General features: G+C 37.8%; 1 protein-coding gene across 1 annotated transcript in view; it reads left to right on the top strand.

Moving 5' to 3' along the window:
• DNAH8 (dynein axonemal heavy chain 8) overlaps nt 1–22,139 on the top strand; it is a 291,803-nt gene that overhangs the window by 166,732 nt on the left and 102,932 nt on the right. Inside the window, exons 56-65 of the mRNA XM_057698986.1 lie at nt 494–707; nt 5,424–5,533; nt 9,940–10,103; nt 11,317–11,509; nt 12,928–13,050; nt 14,561–14,691; nt 16,850–17,003; nt 18,347–18,511; nt 19,493–19,719; nt 21,747–21,865. Of these exons, the coding sequence (XP_057554969.1) occupies nt 494–707; nt 5,424–5,533; nt 9,940–10,103; nt 11,317–11,509; nt 12,928–13,050; nt 14,561–14,691; nt 16,850–17,003; nt 18,347–18,511; nt 19,493–19,719; nt 21,747–21,865 (1,600 nt within the window). The remainder of the gene's footprint in view (nt 1–493; nt 708–5,423; nt 5,534–9,939; nt 10,104–11,316; nt 11,510–12,927; nt 13,051–14,560; nt 14,692–16,849; nt 17,004–18,346; nt 18,512–19,492; nt 19,720–21,746; nt 21,866–22,139) is intronic.

Below are 22,139 nucleotides of genomic sequence, written 5' to 3'. Positions count from 1 at the left end.
CTGGAAAGAATTGAGCCTCTAAAACCAAAAGAGGAAAAATTTTCAATACGGGGGGAATGTTAGCAGTGGTAGAGGCTACAGGGAAGAAAGATGAGGATGTAAAATCCAATACCAAAGCATTCAGAAGTAAAACTATCCAATATTCTGATTTAAGGTATTTTGAAGAGTTGAATATGGAGTGTGAAAGATATCTATAGTAAAACTTGTAACTCTGAGAACTCTTGTAATTGTACCAAATATTCTGTAACTCTCCTATCTAAATGTGTCAGCGTGGTAAGGATTGCATTGGATTTTCACCAGGCATATTTAACTTACGGTTTAGAGTTCATGGGTGGTATCAATTTAAGTCAAATTGCCTTGATGGCAATATTCACAAACACTTCATTGATAGGAGTTGAGCGTTTTCTTCTGATCTCATCTGTACTATTTTATAGGAGCTTTGGAGGAAAATGATAGTGATATGTTACTAGAATATTACTGTATAAAATTCCAGGTAACTAACGAGATTGTGCGACAAATGATGGAAATGGAAGGAATGTACAGCTTGGATAAGCCTGGAGATTTCACTACTATTGTTGATGTACAGCTCATAGCAGCAATGATTCACCCTGGAGGCGGTCGAAATGATATTCCACAACGTTTAAAAAGACAATTTACTGTGTTTAATTGCACATTGCCTTCAAATGCTTCAATAGACAAAATTTTTGGTATGACTGTTCTTGGTGTTTAATTTTTTATTGTATTACATGATGGACATAAACCATGCAAAACCTAGTTTAAGAGATAAAAAGGCTCTGTGTGAAGTAGGGATTAAGTATCCAAAATGGAGAGCTAAAAATTAGGGACTAAATACTAAGAAGACTCATGTTTGTAGCCCATTGTAAGACTCAGGAATATTTAGAAATATCCTGTTGCAGGTTGGCTTTAGAGGTAAGGAAACCTTTGTGTTTTGGTTTTCTTGACACGATTAATGAGAGAAATTTGGGCTAATGAATGATAGCACATTGATCATAGGCTAACAATATAATATACGAAGTCAAATGTAGCACTTTACTATGTTAATGAAAATATTTTGACACCAAATTTAGACTCACATAAACCATTCCATTAAAATTATGTACCTGAAGACATATAAGAAAAACTGACCCATGCATATATGGTCATTAATTATTTGACATAGCAAGTACTGTAGATCAGAAGAAAAAGTCAGACTTTAAATAAATGGTACTGGGACATTTAGTAATTCTTATGTGAAAATAATTTAAATTGGACCCCTACCTCACACCAAGCATAAAATCAACACAGAAGAATTAAAGATTTAAATATGGAAGGCAAAGCTATAAAACATTTGGAAGAAAATATAGGAAAATATTTGAATGATCTCTGGGTAAGAAAGAACTTCTCAAGTGAGACTCAGAAAGCATAGACCATAAAGGAAGAAAATGATACATTTGACTAGATTAAAATTAAGAGCTTTTGGGCTTTCCTGGTGGTGCAGTGGTTAAGAATCTGCCTGCCAATGCAGGGGACACGGGTTCAAGCCCTGGTCCTGGAAGATCCCACATGCCGCAGAACAACTAAGCCTGTGCACCACAACTACTGAGCCTGCACTCTAGAGCCCGTGAGCCACAACTACTGAGCCCATGTGCCACAACACTGAAGCCCATGTGCATAGAGCCTGTGCTCTGCAACAAGAGAAGCCACCACAATGAGAAGCCCACCCACTGCAATGAAGAGTAGCCCCCGCTTGCCACAAGTAGAGAAAGCCCTCATGTAGTAATGAAAACACAATGCAGCCAAAAAATAAAATAAATTAAAAAAAAAAGTTAAGAGCTTTTGTTCATTTAAAAAGCAATATTAGGGGCAGGGAGGGTGGGGGGGACTCGAGGGGGGGCAGTCAAGGAAGGGAGGGAATACGGGGATATGTGTATAAAAACAGATGATTGAACCTGGTGTACCCCCCCAAAAAATAATAAAAAATAATAAAAAATAAAAAGCAATATTAAAAGAGTGTAAAAAAGACAAGTCCCAAAGTGGAAGAAAAAAATTTCAATGCATGTAACAAAGCAAAAAACTCAGTAATCTGAATACTTGAAGAAATTCTATGAATAAATCAGATTAAAAAGCAAATATCCTAATATAAAAATGGACCAAAAGCCAGGCACTTTAAGAAGAGAAAACTGGATGACTAATAAATGTAAAGGTGCTAAACATCAGAATTCAGGAATATGGAAATTTAAAACAGCAGGAAAAAAAACCCATTTTATAACCACTAGATTTGCAAAAATGAAAAATTCTGACAAAAAATCAGGCATTGGTGAAAATGTGAAGCAACTGAGACTTTTTCCCCTGCTGGTGGGAGTATAAATTGCTACGATCCCTTGAAAATGACTGGACATTATTGCTGGTGGTAGAACATGTGCACACCCACCACCGTTCCACTTCCAAGTATTTACCAGTTCACCATTTTCTTCCTTTATGGTTGTGCTTTATGAGTCTCAGTTAAGAAGTCCTTTCCTACCCTGAGGTCATACAGGTATTTGCCTATGTTTCCTTCCAGATGTTATATAGTTTTGCCTGCCGTATTTTGAGTCCTTCATGCATGTGTAGTTGGATGGATTAACATGTGCACCAAAAAACTTGTATAAGAAGGTTCATAGAACAGCATTCCTGACAGCAGAAACCTTGAAGTAACCCAAATATGTATTGACAGTAAAGTCGAATAAATACATTATAGCGTGGGTGCACCTGTAATGCTCTGCAACAGTGAATGTGAACAAACACAGCTACATGCTTCCATGTGGATGAAGCCCAGAAATACAAGGTTAAGGGAAAAAAGCAAGTCACAAAGGAACATATAACATGATTCCTTTAGATTAAATTTCAAAAATTAAAGTTCAACAAAAAAGGGTAAAGTTCAACAACATGAGCGCCAAAGCCTTTCTTTGGAAAAGCGAGTTACTGATTGTCACCAAGTCAGAGCCGTGGCTACCTCTGGAGGGAATGGGGATTGGACAGAAGAAGCTTCTAATATACTCGGGCAGTATTGTATTCCTCAGCCCAGTGGTCTGCACATGAGTGTTTGCTTATTTGTTAAGCTATTTTGTACACTCTTTGATATGATTAATATTGAAAATGGGATGTGGAAACAAACCAGAAACTGAGCCTCAGAGAAGTAAAATAACTGCCCAATTAAGGCCATATAGCTAGTGCATGGCAGACGTGTGGTGCTGATTCTGTTTTCTGATTCCACGTCTCATGCTTCATATATAACACATTTGTGCCACAGGAAGCTGGAGGTCTAGAATCATGGGATTTCAGGAGGCAAAAAGGCCTTACAGGCGGCTAGCACAACCAACCATGACTTTGGACAATTTCATGTTCCCTCAAGGCTGCTCTTATTTGGTCTGCATGAACAAAGCCCAGTTTCTTTAGCTGCTCCACCCTTCATAAACCTGCTATGCATCTCTGAGCAGATATTCCTATTCATTTTCCTCTGAAAATACCAGGCTCAGAACTAAACATACCACTCAACATGTAGTCTCACAGGCACAAAGTAGAGTTAAATCTGTTTTTGTTCCTGAGGGTGATTATGTCGGATTGTCACTGTGCTGGGCATTTCCTAGGAACCGTTACGTCACCACCCAGACCAGGGTGTTGGCTGACTGCAGGTCAGGAGATGGGGGTCTTGATTCCACTTTTGTCACAACCAGCCCATGTGACCTTCCATAGTTTGCTTTACTTGTCTGTGCTCGGTGTCCTTATCTGTAAGGAGATTGTTCTTTTCCAGCTCTTCTGCTCTTCAGACTGAGGGCTGTTTTACAGGTTCCAGAGCCAGGTTTCCCGGGTTCAAACCTCAGATTCACCCACACACATCTGGGTGACCTTGGGCAAGTTATTAAACTCATAATAAGATGAGAATGATAGTAACCTCTAGGTCCATCCATGTTGTCACAAATAGCAAGTCATGTCAGACAGAGAAAGGCAAACATCTGTGGTTTCACTTATACGTGGAATCTGGACAACAAAACAAATGAACAAACAAAACAAAATAGAAACAGACTCATAGATACAGAGAGCAAACTGGTGTTTGCCAGAGGGGAGGAGAATGGAAAAATTGAGTGAAATAGGTGAAGGGGATTCAGAGGAATAAATTTCTAGTTATAAAATAAAAAAGTCACAGGAATATAATATACAGAATTAGGAATGTAGTCAATAATATAGTAATAATTTTGTATGGTGACAGATGGCCATTAGACGTACTGTGGTGATCATTTCTTTAATTGAGGTATAGTTGATTTGCAATGTTGTTTTAGTTTCAGATGTACAGCAAAGTGATTCAGTTATACATATATATCTTTTTTTTTTTCGGTTTCTTTTCCCTTTTAGGTTATTACAAAATGTTGAGTATAGTTCCCTATGCTGTACAGTAGGTCCTTATTAGTTATCTGTTTTATATACAATAGTGTGTATATGTCAGTCCAAGTCTCCCAATATATCCTTCTCTCCCTTTTCCCCCCTGGTAACCTTAAGTTTGTTTTCTATGTGTGTGGGTCTATTTCTGTTTTGTATATAAGTTCATTTGTATAATTTTTTTTTAGATTCCATATATAAGTGATATCATATATTTTGTCTTTGTCTGGCTTACTTCACTTAGTATGATAATCTCTAGTTCCATCCATGTTGCTGCAAATGGCATTATTTCATTCTTTTCAAGGGCTGAGTAATATTCCATTGTATATATGTACCATATCTTCTTTATCTATTCCTCTGTTGATGGTCCTTTAGGTTGCCTCCTTGTCTTGGCTGTTATAAATAGTCCTGCTATGAACATTGGGGTGCATGTATCTTTTTGAATTATGGTTTTCCCTGGATATATGCCCAGGAGTGGGAATGATGAATCATATGGTAACTCCATTTTTTAGTTTTTTATGGAACCTCCATATATTTCTCCATAGTGGCTGTACCAGTTTACATTCCCACCAACAGTATAAGAGGGTTTCTTTTCCTCTACACCCTCTCCAGCATTTATTACTTGTAGACTTTTTGATGATGGCCATCCTGACCAGTGTGATGTTTTAAATGTTGAATCACTATGTTGTACACCTGAAAATACCAAAATATTGTATGCTGACTATACTTTAATAAAGAAAAATAAGTAAAATGGGATAATAATAATATCTACCTTGGATTCTTTCCCATAGGATGTTGGGAGGATTAAAGGAGTTAATACATATTAAATGCTTTCCCTGCATACTAAGCTTTGCTGGCCCCACTGCTGACTCCCAGTCTTAGCTGATTCCTTGAGAGAAATTCTTCACATCACTCAGCTTAGTCATCTTGTAATGATTTATTCACTGAGATAAACATGTACCTTGTGATCTTTTAGTAAGCTCGTACCTCCAATCTTGTTTATTTTTCAGGAGTTATTGGCTGTGGGTATTTTGATCCTTGCAGAAAGTTCAAGCCCGAAATATGTGAGGTGATTGTGAATTTGGTTTCAGCGAGCAGAGTGCTGTGGCAGTGGACTAAGGTACAGAATCGTCCGTTGTCAATAATCAGAAAAAAAAAGGTCAACAATTATTCAGCCTAGTTCTCACCTCGTGGTTTATGAAGTTATCATCACATCATGGTAGTACTGTTTTTCTGGAAAAGACAAATTAGGTGCTCAAATAGATTTGTGACACCTTTTCCTTCCAGAGAGCAAATATTCTGACTGAATGATGCTTTCCATATGTATAAGATATTACTGTAAACCAGACACGGCATCCAAGATAAAGTAGAGTTTTGCTGAAATGAGAACACTGCTTTTCCACTTGTTACTCTGATTTGTAATTCTTTGTATGTCTGTCTGCCCTACCTGCTGCCAAAACCCAACTATGTCAGACACTCACATGTTCACTGACTGAGGGAATACATGGATTTCCAGATATTCTTAGCTAACCAAGACTTAAAGTCCAACTTGTGGATTTCTCTGAGGTGGAGCATGAATTAGTAAATGGCTGGAATGTACTCAACAAAATAGTCTAGATTTTAATACAGAGGTCAATGCCCTAAATAAAACTCCGTAAGTGTTGAGGCTGTCACCAGATGTCTGAAGGCAGAATCATGAAAAAGCAATTAAGGATAGGTCTGAGATTTGAAGAAAAAAACAAAACAAAACAAGACAAACACACAAACAAAAAAAAACAAGGTTGATATATTTGCTAAAAAAAAAGTGGTGAAGGAGATGAGGATTTATTGTCATAGTTCGCTATATACATTCATTTGGCCACTTACACACATCTGGGCAGAAACTTATGTCCTGGGGACACCTGAAGTGTGCCAGGATTTCAGATTCCTGCACAGACTGGGGGATTTCTAGATACAGAATTGTTTGAAGAGGGGACTTCCCTGGTGGCACAGTGGTTAAGAATCTGCCTGCCAATGCAGGGGACAGTTTCGATCCTTGGTCCGGGAATATCCTACATGCCGCAGAGCAAATAAGTCAGTGCGCCACAACTACTGAGCCTGCACTCTAGAGCCTGCGAGCCACAACCACTGAACCCCGGGGGCCTAGAGCCCATGCTCTGCAACAGGAGAAGCCACCGCAATTAGAAGCCCGTGCACCGCGATGAAGAGTAGCCCTTGCTCACCACAGCTAGAGAAAGCCCACAAGAGAAGCAACGAAGACCCAATGCAGCCAAAAAGTAAATTAAAAAAAAAAGAATTGTCAGAAGAGGATTGGGTGTTTGTTTGTTTGTTTTTAAGGTGCTTTTGGGTGCTTTAGTAAGCTAACAGCAAACTTCCAAGGGGGTGTTTCTTATGAAATGCTCTTCCTTCCAGCCCCCTGCAGTAACCAGTTCCTTGCAGGGGGCCTTCTTGCCAACACAGGGTCTTTGCACACACTGTTCTGCTTCTCTTAAAGAAACTCCAGAATGCAGTTTCAGAAGGTCTGAGTGTCTGAGGTAATTTTCTGTGGTAAGGTCTATCTATTTTCCAGTGGAGCTATTGTTCAATTTAATGTGCCCACATGCATATTTTTCTGGAAAGCTTTGGCCTTCCTGGTATCCTTCCATCAAAGCTTCTTTTGTTTTATGAATATTTATCAGCTCCGCTTCCTCACCTTTCTTTACCTCTTTAACCCGTTTTGCACAAGTTTTCATTTCCACTGCTCTCATCAAGGTCACCAAAGACCTCAGTCTTGCCAAATCCAAAGGTTGATTTCTTTTTCCTCTGACCTGACTCTTTAGCAGCATTTGAAGTAAATGCTCTCTCTAAGCACTTTCTTCACTTGGCTTCAGAAGGGCCTCATGCTCTTGGTTTTCTTCCTACCTCACTGGCTGCTTTTTCTAAGTCCCCACTCTTTCCCCTCCTCTCAATACTGGAGTGCACCTGATCTCCACGCTGGAACCTCACCTCCACCTCCATTCTTACTCAGGTAGCCTCATCCAGCTTCATGGCTTTAAACACCATCTCTGTGCTGATGACTTCAAAATCAATACCTCCATCGCAAGCCTCTCTGCCCATCTCCAGACTTGTTTCTAACAGCTTCGTAGACATCACTGTTTTGATGTCTAATAACCACCTCAAGGTTAACATGTCCTTAGATGTGATCCTCCCTCAGACTTTTGTATCTTAATTATCCTGCTTCTCAGGCTAAAATAGGGGGCTCCATCCTTGATTCATCTCTCTCATCCCTTACATCCAGTCCATCAGCAAGTCTCAGTGACCAGACTTTCAAAATACATCCAGAAGCTGATCACTTTTTGCCGTCTTACTGTTGATCAACCAGATAGATGTTTCCATCACCTGCCCTCTGGACGATGCAGTGACTTCCTAACCAATCTCCTTGCTTTCTTCTTGCCCTCCTAGAATCTGTTCTTTACACAGTCCTAAAATGCTTTTTAAAAAGCACATCAGAGATCATTATTCCTTCTTAAAACCATCAGTATATTCCCAGTTACACCTGCAGTGCAACACATCGCCTAGCTCTGGCCTTTGAAACTCAACCTGAGTTGACCCCTGCTTACCCTTCTTCCCTTCCATCTTTCTGCCTCAGCCATGCTGCCCTTCTCACTGTTCCTTGAACACCCCCAAGTTTTTCATACCTCTGAGCCATTATATTTTGTTTGCATCATTCTCACCATTCTTACCTTCAGAGGGGCTTTCTCAGATCCTTTTTTCTAAAATAACTAACCATTACCCTGTCACAAGCATTATCTGTCTGCTGACTCTACTTCATTTTTTCTAACCATGACTTTTATCATTATTATTTGTCTGTCTCTTTGTTTATCAGTATGTTTATTTCTTATTTATTGTCAGGCCCTCCCACTTAAATAGAAGGTCACTGTTGGTAACAGATTTAGCTCTCCTATTTACTATGGTATCTTGGTAAGGGTAGTGGGAGGTGCTCAGTCATTCATTCAAAAATGAATGAATCTTCCTCCTTTCCCCAACCCCAAATAAGCAGCCTTCTTTGTATTTTTTCTTCAGATTTCTCATTTTCACAAAGCACTCTTTTAATCCACTCATACCTTGTATATCACTTTACCTTTATATTACTTTACGTAGCTTTAAAGCACAAGCAGGTGAGAAAGAAGATGACAAAAGTTAAAAGGAAATGATGGAAGATAAGGAAAGAAGCAGGTTAATAAATGAGAAGAAAGGGGAAAGAAGGGACTTTAATTCTCCTTAATAATTGTTTCAGTTGCCAACAGCTGCCATCTTAGCTGCAGTCTTTTACAGGAAAGAAAAAAGCTGTATTCACATAGCCTTATAGTTTTGCATATTTGTAATATAAGTGCGTGCTTTACATTTTGATGAGTAGAATGAACATTTTAGCTTGGAATGGAACTGAGAGCAAAGAGGGAAATTGAAAGGTGATCGCTAACATAACACTTCTCTGTATTCTATCTCCCCTTGCTACCTGCTGTTTTCACCTCCACTGTGAATTAGCCTGTAGAAATTACTCCACAAACTCAATAGGGTACTTTTTCAATGTAGAAAGGGCATATTCCATGAATAGGTACTAAAGAAAGCATTTGCTTTCCTCGATTAATCGTGTAGGGAGTCTGCTTTGTATCTCCAGAGTTATCATTGTTTCACTTTCAAAAATGATGCTGATACTATCAATTACAGTCTTTACACTTGGCCAGCAATTCTTCCCACACCTAACACCTCAAATTTATCCCTTAACTGGTATCTCTCTGCATAAGAATGTGGACTGTGTCGTGTTATAGCTTCGCCTGCTTGAATTCTAAAAGTGGGTAGAAATAATAAGTAAATTAGTGTTCAGGCAAGCAGAACTCACAAAAACCACCAAGTAGTAATAGCAGTATGTCAGAATTGCCTGCCAGTTTGTTGAAGATATACAGATATATACGAAAGCATGTTGACTGAATTTGGATCCATAAGTGAAAACTAGATTATGATAAACAATTGTATTTCTGGAAATCCAAATGCATTCAGAATCAGAACCATCTATAGAAGATGATCATTATTGACTTTAGATGTGAACATTCATTATTCTTAACTGCATGACAACCAGCTCACACACAGTTTTTTGTTATGACATATTTCCATATACACACTAAGGTTAATAATGATTAGGAATGGTTATTCCTACAATTCACATCGTTTTCAAGAATTCAGGGGACAGTCACTTGTTCAAAGCCAACTTGTGGTAGAACAAGAGTTGGAATCTACATCTAGTGCATTATTCTTGAGTCCATCCTGTTCAAGGTCTTAGGGTCTTTTAAATTCTGTGCTGGTCTATTTATGATGTGTTTTTTTTTTCCATCAGTGCTGTGACAGAAATATAAACTTAATCTTAGTTTATTTACTCAGCTATTTTATTTAAAATAGGAACTGTGAAATAAAATCATTCTAAAAGCAGTTGTGCTTTTGGTTTTATCTGAAAAGTAAATTGAGAGTATTACATTTTTTTTCCAACTCCAGGTGAAGATGCTGCCTACTCCTTCTAAATTTCATTACATTTTCAATCTGCGAGATCTTTCCAGAATTTGGCAAGGAATGTTAACCATAAAAGCTGAGGAGTGTGATTCAATTCCCGTTCTCCTGTCACTTTTCAAACACGAGTGCAACAGAGTAATTGCAGACAGGTGTATATTACAGCGCTTGAATTTAAATGTACTGTGTAAATAGTTTATACTATCAGATTAATTCCTGCATTATCTGCTCAAATAGAGTAAGGAGTGTTATCTTAAATTGCTCTGGGGCTTGTAAAGCATGGATGTCATTTCCCACCTGCTGGTCACCTTAAAGAAATGCTCTGCCAATTTCCTTGAGTATTATTTCAGCAGGACATTTTAAAAAATAACTGCATTATCAGAGCATTGATAACATTCAAAGGAAAATTTTAGTTATGTATAGTTTCTAAAAAGTTTGAGGTCTATATAGTGAGAGCTCTGTTGCTTGGTGACATCTGGTACATAAGCTTATTCATCTTTCTGAGCCTCTGTTCCCTCCTCTAAAGCATGGATAGTAATGCTGGTCTTACAAAGCTGTAAAGGGCCTACCGCAATGTCCCAGGTAAGTGGTATCTGTCAGATGTTAGTCCCACTCCTTCCTCCCTTCCCCCTCTGAAGTTAGAAGTCTGAAAAGGACCTTTGTACCCTGTGTGCTCACAAACCCAGTAAGAGGATGCTTACCCACTACTGACTGTCAATTCTGCACTTCTATTGCAAGTTTTATGGACCCTGGACTTCACCCAAGGGACTCATCTGTATTGTTAAAGAAAAAAGTTATTGTGACACTTGTTAAAACAGTAAGACTCTCATATTTTATTCAAGGCTATTGTGATAGGTATAGGGTCTGTACAGTGTGGTTTTGCAGTAAGGGTGAGAAATTGGGCTCAACTCTGAATACAACAAGGAAAAAGTGGGAATTCATAACTGAGGGACAGGATGGAGGAGTTTGGTGGATGGGAAATTACTAAGAGGAAGTAAGGAGGGTATGGGAGGATTTTAGCTAAACTGATCCAAAAGGATTCTTACTAAAATTGGATGGTGCAAAGAAAGACATGGAAGTCCAAAAGTTTGGGCTTAATTGGGAATAGAATTCAGAGGAGCCTGAGTTTGGCCAAGGAGAGACTCTTTGTCAGTATTTTCTGTAAGTAATACTGTCAATGTTATAACTGTCTTGGAAGGAGTTACATCTGCTTCTGGTCAGAAGGCAAAACATATTGTTTCCCTGTTCTGAGGTAATGGAGATACAGGATGAGGGCTGAGAGGAGGTGAAGAGGGGTTAAAACCGTGTTCAGTTAGAAAAGATGCCTTCCTATTTTGCATTTTTACTCCTGTATTTTTCTTTCAGATTTATAACTCCTGATGATGAGCAGTGGTTTAATGCACATCTTATTCGTGCAGTTGAAGAAAATGTTAGCCCAGATGTGGGATCATACATTCTTCCTGAACCATACTTTGTAGATTTTCTCCGTGAGATGCCTGAACCAACTGGAGATGAACCTGAAGACACTGTGTTTGAAGTGCCCAAAATCTATGAATTGGTATTTATTTTCAGCTTTTTGGATCACTCACCTAATTAGATATTTCTCCCTGCAAGAGAGTCCACTTTGGAGTTGCTATAACTTCTACAATAGTTGTGTGTTGTGATTCATGTCATCATATATTAAGTAAAATATTAATTTCAATGAAATTTAGCAGGAATCCCCTTAAAGTCAGATATAAGACAAGTATGTGTACAGTTATCACAGTGATTTAATATTGCTTTGAAAGTTCTAGGCAGTGCAACAAAATGACAAAAAAGAAAATAGATGCAATTATCAGGTAGCAGAAAACAAAAGTATCATTATTTGCAGATGATATGATTATCTCTTAATATAATCCAAGAGAATTTAAAATCTGTTTCAACTACTGAGAGTTCAGTTAGATGACCAAGTGTGATATAAATATAAAACTGAATATCCACTATATCAGAGGTTGGCAAATCACAGCCAATGGGCGAAATCCAGCCTACTGCCTGTTTTTTTGTTATATTTGTGAGCTAAGAAAGGTTTTTGCATTTTTAAATGGGTAGAAAAAAATCAAAAGAATACTAATATTGTGTGACGTGTGACATTTATATGGAATTCGAATTTCAGTGTTCATAAGTCGAGTTGTATTGGAATACAGTCAAGCCCATTTGTTTATATACTGTCTACGACTGCTTTTGCACTGCAGTGGTGGAGTTAAATGACCACATGTGTCACAAAGCCTAAAATATTTACTGTCTTGCCCTTTACAGAAAAAGATTGCCATCACTTGCCAACAGTCCCAAGATAGGAAATACAACATAAAAGTATTTCATTCAACAGAAACAAATATGTAAAATATCTAGGAATAAACGTGATAAAACTTTACTTGGTTACATGGCAGCACATTGTTTTCTCTAAATTAATGTATAGTTTTAATGAAGCTTGAAGCAAGATTACAGAGAGATTTTTTTTTTAAAACAGGGTCACATAAGACAGTAATTCTGAAGTGCATGTAGGTCAAGGAATTAAAAGGAGAGAAACAATTTACAAAACGACTACGTGAATATTGACTTCAGAATAATTTGACTACATAAACAATGTAAAACTTCTGTACGTTTTTAAAGCTCCATAAGCAATATTAAGATGCAAATAAAAACTGAGAAACAAATTTGTTATATTATAACCTTAATTACCACGGATAGGAGTTGGTGCTGGGGTTCTTGAAGGAAAGGGTCAGGAATGATTTCACATTGGAAACCAACCAGTTAGGTTTCAGGCCTCTGAAAATTGAAATAACTAAAAGTTGACTAATCCACGACAAATTTTTGGAAATCCCTTAGGTTAAAAAATTTTTCTTTTTTTTAGAATTACTTTTGAATGTCTTTACAACTGTTGCTTTCCTAAATTTTGGATCTTAAATATGATTTTTCTCACTCTCTCCCCACTCATAGGTACCGTCCTTTGAATTTCTGTCTGAAAAACTCCAGTTTTACCAGAGACAGTTCAATGAAATCATTAGAGGAACATCTCTTGATTTGGTGTTTTTTAAAGATGCAATGACTCATCTTATTAAGGTTCTAACCATTGACTCTTTACTGATATAAATATATCATGTAAAAGCTTAGTAAATTTCACAGATGAACTTTTTCAGAGAATAGATGGTATCGGGTAGTTTATAGAAAAGAGTCTATAGGTTGAGTCAGTTCACTGTCTCACAAAACAAAGGCTTAATCAGGAACCCCTTATTTGAATCCACCTGCAGGATGGCAAATGTTTTTCAAGGGCAAACTGATGGGTTTTGTGTTCAGAGCTTTTGACTCAATGAGCCAGAGTTTTACCTTCCTTCCAAGACAGTAAGCTAGAGAACCCCGTGAAAAAAATATTTCCTCCTCAAATTACTTTTCCTCCTGTTCCCCATGGGGGAAAAGCTGATGCTTTAAAAAATGTCAATTTCATGATTGGCTTACAGATTACGGGCAAACTGTTGAGGAAAGGGTAAGTGTAGGTGTACAGGACTGATAAAAAAAAATAGAAACCAACTAGAGGCATCACCAAAAAAGGAGCACGGCTTGGATCTGAGTATGAAAGGCATCAAGAAGGAGTCATTTATTTGTGTAATTTATAGATCAAAAAGGCGTTTCTCCAACAAAGTGGAGTTAGGGAGGTTTCATAAAGAGGAGACAGTTAACTCTGTATTTATTATAGAATCGTTTTCTGCAAAACTAGTGAATTTCCAGATGCTCTAGAACTGTTTCACATTCATCTACTCAACAAGTAACTATTGAGTGCCCACTGTGGGTAGGTCTCAGGGGCCTGGAACCCTGTTCTAGGTGCAAAACCACATAAGTGGTTAACATATTTTTAGTAGTGGAATTGATATATGTCGAGGTGTCTGCCATCTGTAAAACCTAAATTAAAAAAAAATTCTCTGCAGTGGTGGTAATGAATTTAGTGACCCGTCTCGACTTCCTTCCTAATCAGTGACATTAATGTAAAAGACAGCTTTTAACAGCATCTTCAATTGGCCAGCATCCGCGTCAAACCACAGTTTGAGGGAATCAACCATAGAAAAGCAACACAAAGCTAAAGCCTACTTGCCTAAGTTTTCTTTCTATGACTGTCTTCCTGCCCCTATTTTAAGTAGAATTTTGATACTTTAAAATTGTTTTCATTGGCAGAGATATGATAGAAGAAGTATTTGTTGTAGAGCTAGGTGTCTACATAAGTCAGTGTGTTAGACCGATGATAATAAGCAAACAATTCTAAACTTCTTTCTGCAGATTGGGAAGAGCAGTTCCATTATCTGTTGAGTCTGAATATAATAAAATTATACACACACACACATGCACACACAGAGAAAATAGTTCTGAAATAGGAGATAGGAAAGCCAACTTGTACTCTTTTCCATGATGTAAATATAGATGGGCAGGGAAAGAATTGGAATTGAATAAATCAATATGAAACCTTTTGCATTAAAGGAAAAAGTCTAATGTAGTCTAAAAGCATCCTTGGACCCATGTAGTACAAGCAAATGTAAACAGTTGAATTCAATTTTCAAATATATACTATTTTATTTCAAAACAGATTTCACGAATAATCCGAACATCATGCGGAAATGCATTGCTGGTGGGTGTCGGTGGTTCAGGAAAACAAAGTCTTTCAAGATTGGCCTCTTTTATAGCTGGGTATCAAATATTCCAGATAACATTAACCAGGTAAGATAAAATGAAACATGCCAATATGTGTTTCTCTATAGTTAGTTTCACTGGAGTAAAATGTTTACTTAAAAAATTACAACAATTTGGTGTATTTCTTCAAGTAAACTTTTTATTTGGGTATAACATACATATAGAAATGTACACAAATCATGGGTGTCAAAAAGTAAGTACACCTATGTAGTTAGCTCACAGATAAAGAAATTAAACATCCCTAGCACCCAGAAGTACCTCTCAGGTCTTGTCCCAGTCACTACCCTCCCAGCAGGAATCATATTCTGACTTCTAAGCCCGTTGACTGATTTTGCCTATTTTTTAGCTTTATGTCAATCAATTCACATGGGATTTACTCTTTTGTGTCCAGTTTCTGATGCTCGCACTATGTTTGTGATTCATCCATAATACTACAAGTAGCAGTAATTTGTTCATTTTTATTGCTGAGGAGCCTTTCATTTTATCACATATTACCACAATTTGTTTATCCATTGTACTGTTGATAAACATTTGTAGGGTTTTCCTTTTGCAAATACAGCTGTTATTGAAAATTCTTGTACATATCTGAGTATACTCCTAGAGATAGAAGTGCTGGGTATAACCATGCAAGGAGGAGTGAGAAGAAACAAGACAGAGGGAGAAATCTGGAGTGGTTTCCAGAAACCCAGGAGGTAGAGAATTAGCCTGAAAATGTGGATTAAATTAAAGCATGAAAAGTGGTGACTAGTGTGTCAAAACTTTCAGTGCATTGGGTGGGGGCCGAAGCCACACTGCATTAAGGAAGTGAAGAAGCAGAGATAGCAAGTTTAGAAACTCCTCAGGAAGCTTAGCTATGAAAGAAAGAAGCGAGAGAGGTCAGGACCTAGAGAGGGGTGTGCTGTGACCATGTCTATATATTGCAAAAGCAATACCTAACAATCAGTTTAATTTTTAAAAATGAGCAAAATGGCTTTGTGACTTAATTGGTCAGTGAGAGGGTTACTCTAACAGCAGCAGGACACACCACCTCTGAGGAAGTATGTGGGCTGTGTTGCAGCTACTTCTCAGCAAACCAACTTACCAGTTTCCTTTTTAAATGAATTCTCCCCCTTGGGAATTATTTGGAGAGGACATATGGTCTCTTTTTGATGGCATTCCTTTTGCCAAGGTCTACAAGGTTTTTAACCACAGTGCCATCCAGAAGGACTTCTCTGGCACTCCTAGTTTAAAAATAAGCTATTTATTCATTTAAATGTATTTATGCTACATCATCTCTAATGCCCAAAACAACCTTTACAAATAAATAATTATCTTCATTTTGCAGATGAGGAAACAAGTTGAGAAACGTGAAGGAACTTTTCTAAAGCTGCAGAGCAGGGATTTGAACCCTGGTTTTTCTGGTTTCAATGCCCGTAGTCTTTCCATTAGACCCTATGGCTTACACGAAACTCCCTATTACTTGCACTGTGAAACCTCCTTCAAATAAGGGTTTCTTTGTCATCCCTTTCATAGATCTACCCGCAAGGATTTATATGCAACACTTAAGAAAATATCTTCTTTATTTTTACACATCACATCGCTTCCGGTAGCACATACCTTTAGCAGGAAACAGAGTAAACAAACAAAAAAAACGACCAAGATCTTCTTTTCATAATCTGTAACCACATAATTATAACATTTCTATTATTTATATCACATGGCATAATGCATCTTTTTCTGAAGGCTTTCTCTGAATCCAGCCACTTAGTAAGACGTGCAAATTACCACTATACGTAATTTATCACTAATTTTATTTATAATTTATCTCTACTTTCTTACCAATCCAAGCTCACCCACATTTCAGATTAGTTTTAAGTATTATACATATACTACTTGGGCAAAAAAATCTGTTGCTGAGGACTGTCAAATTGTAGGAAATAAAAGTTCATTTCCTCTTCCCAGTTATTCTTGCTGAATCACTTCTGGTAAATTCCCCACTTCTCACTTCTCAAGCTAAATAAAACCTATTTATTTAGAGTGGTGACATATAGCTATTCAGCTCTGTTTCCTAACAGCACTATTACTTAGTATCTATTGGAACAGGTGCAGATTGTGCTCTAATTATCATGGATTGTATTGTGTTTTGAGATAAATTATGATTATATATATTTTTTAATTTAAAACTTTTTGCCACTTCTATTTTCAGGTCTTATAATGTGAGTAATCTAACAGAGGATTTAAAAGGTTTGTACAAAGTTGCTGGTGCTGATGGCAAAGGCATCACTTTTATCTTTACTGACAATGAAATAAAAGATGAGGCATTTCTCGAATATCTCAACAACCTGCTTTCTTCAGGGGAGGTACGTCTCGAAAGTAGAGAAAGAGCTTATATTTAAAAAACGTAAATTTGAATAGAAAAAGCAGCAACCCTTCAGAAGTGAGGCCATTTGGCACACATTTTTGATTTTAGAGATGATTAACGTATGAGGTTCAGTAGATTTTTTGAAGCTTCTGTGAAATTAATGCTGCTCACCTCCAGATGTTTTATATGCTTTCTTCCATTTTAAATATGATTTCTTACCTGTCTCTTCAATCTTCAGTTTGATCCTATAATTTATTTTAGGAGAAGCAAAGTTTATCTCTATCTATCTGTCTGTCTGTCTGTCTGTCTGTCTCTCTCTACCATTTACCTATCTAATAGTCAGGAGTATAGAATGGTTGAAAGAGTTCCACTAACTGTAAGTAGATGTTTGTGTCACCACTGCTGACACCACTTATATCAGCACTTCTGTGACCACCCACATGCTTGGTACTTCATTAGAAGGACACACAGGACTCAGCATATAGTTGGACTTATGGCCGAGATTTATTGCAGCAACACAGTAAGGATTCACAGCTGGATCAGTAAAGAAAAAGACACATCGGGGGAGTGTGGAGAGATCCATGTGTGTGCTTCCTATGTTCTCACTAAAGGGCCCATACAGAATGTGTTTTCCATCCACATGAAGTAAAGTGCAGACACATGCACTGTTTCTGTTCAGGGAAGCCCATTTGAGACTCAGAATTCAAGGTCTTCTTGGGGGCTGGTTGTGTAGTCACTCTCTGACTAGCCACAACTGCCAAAATTCCAGACACCCAGAAGGAAAGCAGATGTTCGCCATATATCCCAATGTTTGTGTAAATAGTCTAGGTACAGTGGAACAACCTTATCAATTAGTAATGGAGGAGACATTCCCAAAGCCCAGTTCCCAGATGCCAGGCAATGGCCAGCCGTGCAAGCACACCCTTTTCAAGGTCAGACCTTCCACGTGAACTCTTTCCTTCACAGTGGTGTGTATTGATGCTTACTGGTGCATGATCTGGTTAACTGTTTTGGAACCAGAGTTGAGACTGACTGTGAATCAGAACAGAGGGTATCACTGCACATTTAAAGTGGTGATTGGAATGGTAGAGGAGATGGCTTTCTGGTGATAACTATTTGAGCAAAAGGAGATATAATTTGCTCCTGGTTAAGCTGCTGAATAAAAATTTGCACCGTTGTAATCTCTGGCAAACTAGGGATTTGATTGTGGAGATGCAGGAAAAAATATGGAAAGAAATGACGTGGGGTTGGGGGGGTGGGGGTGCACAAGCACCAGAGTCTGGCAGTGCACGGGCTGTGGGAGCTCTTACAATACTGAACACGCTCGTCTGCTCCTCAAAGATCTCCAGTTTGTTTGCACGGGATGAGATGGATGAAATCACCCAAGGGCTGATACCGGCGATGAAAAGGGAGCTACCTCGCCATCCTCCCACCTTTGATAATCTGTATGAGTACTTCATTTCAAGATCCAGGAAGAATTTGCACGTTGTTCTCTGCTTTTCTCCAGTGAGTCTTTACTTGATCTATTGCTATGTAGGAGGAGTTATTTCTTTGAATGTACTTAGCTTACCTTCTCTGATGAGATGATTTGCTCAGAAATGAACACTTGTTACATTGAATTAAAATTAACTCTTTACTGCCACCAGTCTCCACTGGCCAACATCTCATGCCAAAGTGTGAAATTTTAAAATATTCATCTTATTAGCAATTATTGCATAGCCTACAACTTTCATTACGTAGAGACAGAGATTATTTGATTTGTAAGGGATTTGGGGATGTAGTCTTGTCCAGCTCTACCACTGTGCCATCCAATATAGTAACTATTAGCCATGTGTGGCCATTTAAATTTTGATGAATTAAAATTAATTAAACACAAAAATCCAGTTTCTCAGTCACACTAGTTGCATTTCAGGTGCTCAGTAGCTACATGTGGTATTGAGCACGCATACTGGAAAGCACACATATAGAACATTTCCATCATCACAGATGGGCAGCTCTGCTCTCGGAGGGTGGGGGAGGTGTCTCACTAACTTATAAGGTAACTTGCTTAATTTTTAAATAGTCTAATAGCCAATCCAATCCCTTTCCCACATACAGCTCTTCAGATAGTTGGAGAAAGTTTTTGCAGACTCCCTAGTCATTTCTTTTTCAGACTAAACACCTCCCGTTCCTTCTGCTATTCTCACTTGCCCTAGGGTCCGGGCCTTTCACTGTGCTGGTCATCGCTCTCTAGAAGAGGTTTAGTTTGTCCGTTTCCACTTAAAAGTAGCTCCTAGAATCGAACAGAAGTAGTCTTAGGAAAGGGAAGAGTGTGGAAATATTACATCCTTTCATCTGGGAACTTAATTTACGTATTAATGCAGCCCAGCAGGTTTCTAAAAAAAATTTGTGTTGTCATACACTATTGGCTCAGAATGTATAAACATCTCTCTGCCCGACTTAGAATCCCTCTGTGTTTGTAATACTTTTTGACTTTACTGTCGATAGGTTGGTGAGAAGTTCCGTGCCCGTTCTTTGAAATTTCCTGGTTTGATATCAGGCTGCACCATGGACTGGTTCAGTCGCTGGCCCAAGGAGGCTCTGGTTGCCGTGGCCACCTATTTTGTTTCAGGCTATAATATCGTCTGCTCTGGCGACACAAAAAGACAAGTTGTGGAAACAATGGGCCTCTTTCACGACATGGTTTCAGAGAGCTGTGAAAGTTATTTCCAAAGGTAAGTGACATTGCGTAAGTGTGATAGCTATAGAAACACAAAGTTCACTCACTCCAGAGAGGAATTAAAATGTAACATCCAGAAAGAGACTTGTCATAGTGATTGAGCTCGAAATCCCAGCTGTACTTAGATTTTTTCCTTGCTTTGATTTTCTAGTGATTATGTATTGAAACGATGATAAATAAGTGAGATTTAAAAATTAACTAGTATCCATACTTAAGTACCTCTTTCCCTCCAGGCCTCAAAGTAACAGATGCTTAATGGAGCATTTTATTTCATTTGCTTAATTTATTTATTTACTTTTTTGGAAGTAACTTAATTCATTATAAACTGTTTAAAATTAGTTTCTTATTCAAGTGCATTATTTATTTTGATTAAAGAAGTCCACTGTCCTAAAGTTTCATTATTGCCTTATGCTAAGCGAGCATTTAGGTTTTGTACTTGCATCACTTAATCTTATCCATGTTTTCATGCCAATTAATTATGAAACTAAAGTTTAATTGACAGTAGAAGAGTCCAGTCCCTAAAAGCAGAAATGGTGCTCATGATGTGAAAGCTGGTGTTGACAGTTCAAAATTACAGCATTTTTTCCCAAAGCATAATAGTCACCGCGTACAATTGTTGTGAATAAAGGTGGGCCAACATGGGTCTCTCGAACAGTGGGCTTCTTCATCAGGGTTTATGGTTGGGCACCAGGTCAGGGGGTGCAGAGCCTCCCAGAAAGACTAGGCCTATTTTTCTGCATAGAGAGTTTGGGTGACACTTCAATTAATTTTCAAGGTGGGAGGGTGTCCTATCTCACAAAAGTTTGTTTATCCTGTATTGTTTTCTTTACTTAAAACCATTCCTGGGGGAATTCCCTGGCGGTCCAGTATTAGGATTTGGCGCTTTCACTGCCAGGGCCTGCGTTCAATCCCTGGCCAGGGAACTATCACTAAGATCCTGCAAGCCACTTGGTGCAACCAAAAAAACCAAACCACAACCAAAAACAAACAAACAAACAAAACCCCACCAGCCTCTTAAATAATTCTAGATAATCTCCCAGGTTCTCTTGGTAAATCCGTGTGTATTAATTCTCTCTATTGGGAAGATTTGCTTTCTGCTTAACTTGAACTCCACCCTTATTCCATCAACTGTGGAGAGGAATTTTTACCTTTGTACAACTACAAAAACCTATGTCTTTATTTTTGAAAATTTTGGTGTATTTTCCAAAGTTTTTATATCCGCTTAGGTTGTAGAAGTTTATTCTAAATGGAATATTTATATAATGCTTTAAAAATAGTCACATATAGGCCAAAGTCCTTAAAATTTTTTTTAATGTTAAAAATCTTCAGAACTCCAAAAGTGAAAACTTCCATAAAATTTAATTTAATATAAAAAATATGATTTTATAGTATGTGAAGTTCTCTTCTTTGACTCAAGTCTCTCCTGTATAAAATTATTCCTTTTATTTCTATTTTTAAATATAATTATTGTACTAAAGCCCGTAGTGAGTTGAATGTTTGAATCGCATGCTCCCTAATTTCAAGGATGATTCAGTGAATCAGGAGAGATTGGTTTTTACCTTTTTAAGCCCACTCAGCTGGGTTTCTAGCAGGGAAGAGGTGTGTAGCAAAAAAAAAAAAAAACGGGAATGAAAACAGATCTCAGCACAAATTCATTTCAACCACTTATCCCTAATATTTGTAGAGAACCTTAAAGTTTACAAAGTGTGTTTACATATGCTGTTTTATTTTTTGATCTTCACAAAATCCTGGGAGGTGTAGGTCAGTGATCCTTTTCTCAGCTTTCCAGATGAGGAAACAGAAGCCCAGAATGGAAATAAGGGTCAAATCAAAATATCAGTCAGAGATTTAGTGTTCTTTCTGCCTCACCTCTAAGTTTCCATTCACAATGCCTGCCTTCTTGCTAGTGAATCACTCCCCAGAACTTACACTGATTTCACAGTGAGAAGTGTCTCTATTGATATTTTAGGAGAGTGCACCAAAATGATAGAGCTGAAGATCATCTTTCTGTTCTACTTTCAGATACCGCCGAAGAGCACACGTGACTCCCAAATCTTACCTCTCATTTATAAATGGTTATAAAAACATTTATGCTGAAAAAGTGAAATATATCAATGAACAAGCTGAACGTATGAACATTGGTAAGTGGAATAGAATCTTATCTTTTAAGGCTTGTCTGATAGGGATCCCAGTATTTTGTTTGGTGGATATTTTTGTGTTTGAAAATGAAATGTTGATTTTATTGTTAGTAATAAATTATTTTGAGGGATACCTTATGGGTCTTTTGGCCTGTCAAGAAACTCTGGGCAGAAAAAAATCTAAACAGAGGTGACCTGTTTTTCTTCCAGAACTGTTTCATCCAGCTTTTTCAATTCTGGGTCCTCCTTGTTGGCCAGTGAGTCACCATAGTCATTG

This window comes from Hippopotamus amphibius, chromosome 11 (genome assembly GCF_030028045.1).
Source record: "Hippopotamus amphibius kiboko isolate mHipAmp2 chromosome 11, mHipAmp2.hap2, whole genome shotgun sequence".
In the NCBI taxonomy this organism is placed as follows: domain Eukaryota; kingdom Metazoa; phylum Chordata; class Mammalia; order Artiodactyla; family Hippopotamidae; genus Hippopotamus; species Hippopotamus amphibius.
Note: the sequence above shows the minus strand (reverse complement) of the source record. Positions and strands in the feature narration are given on the sequence as shown.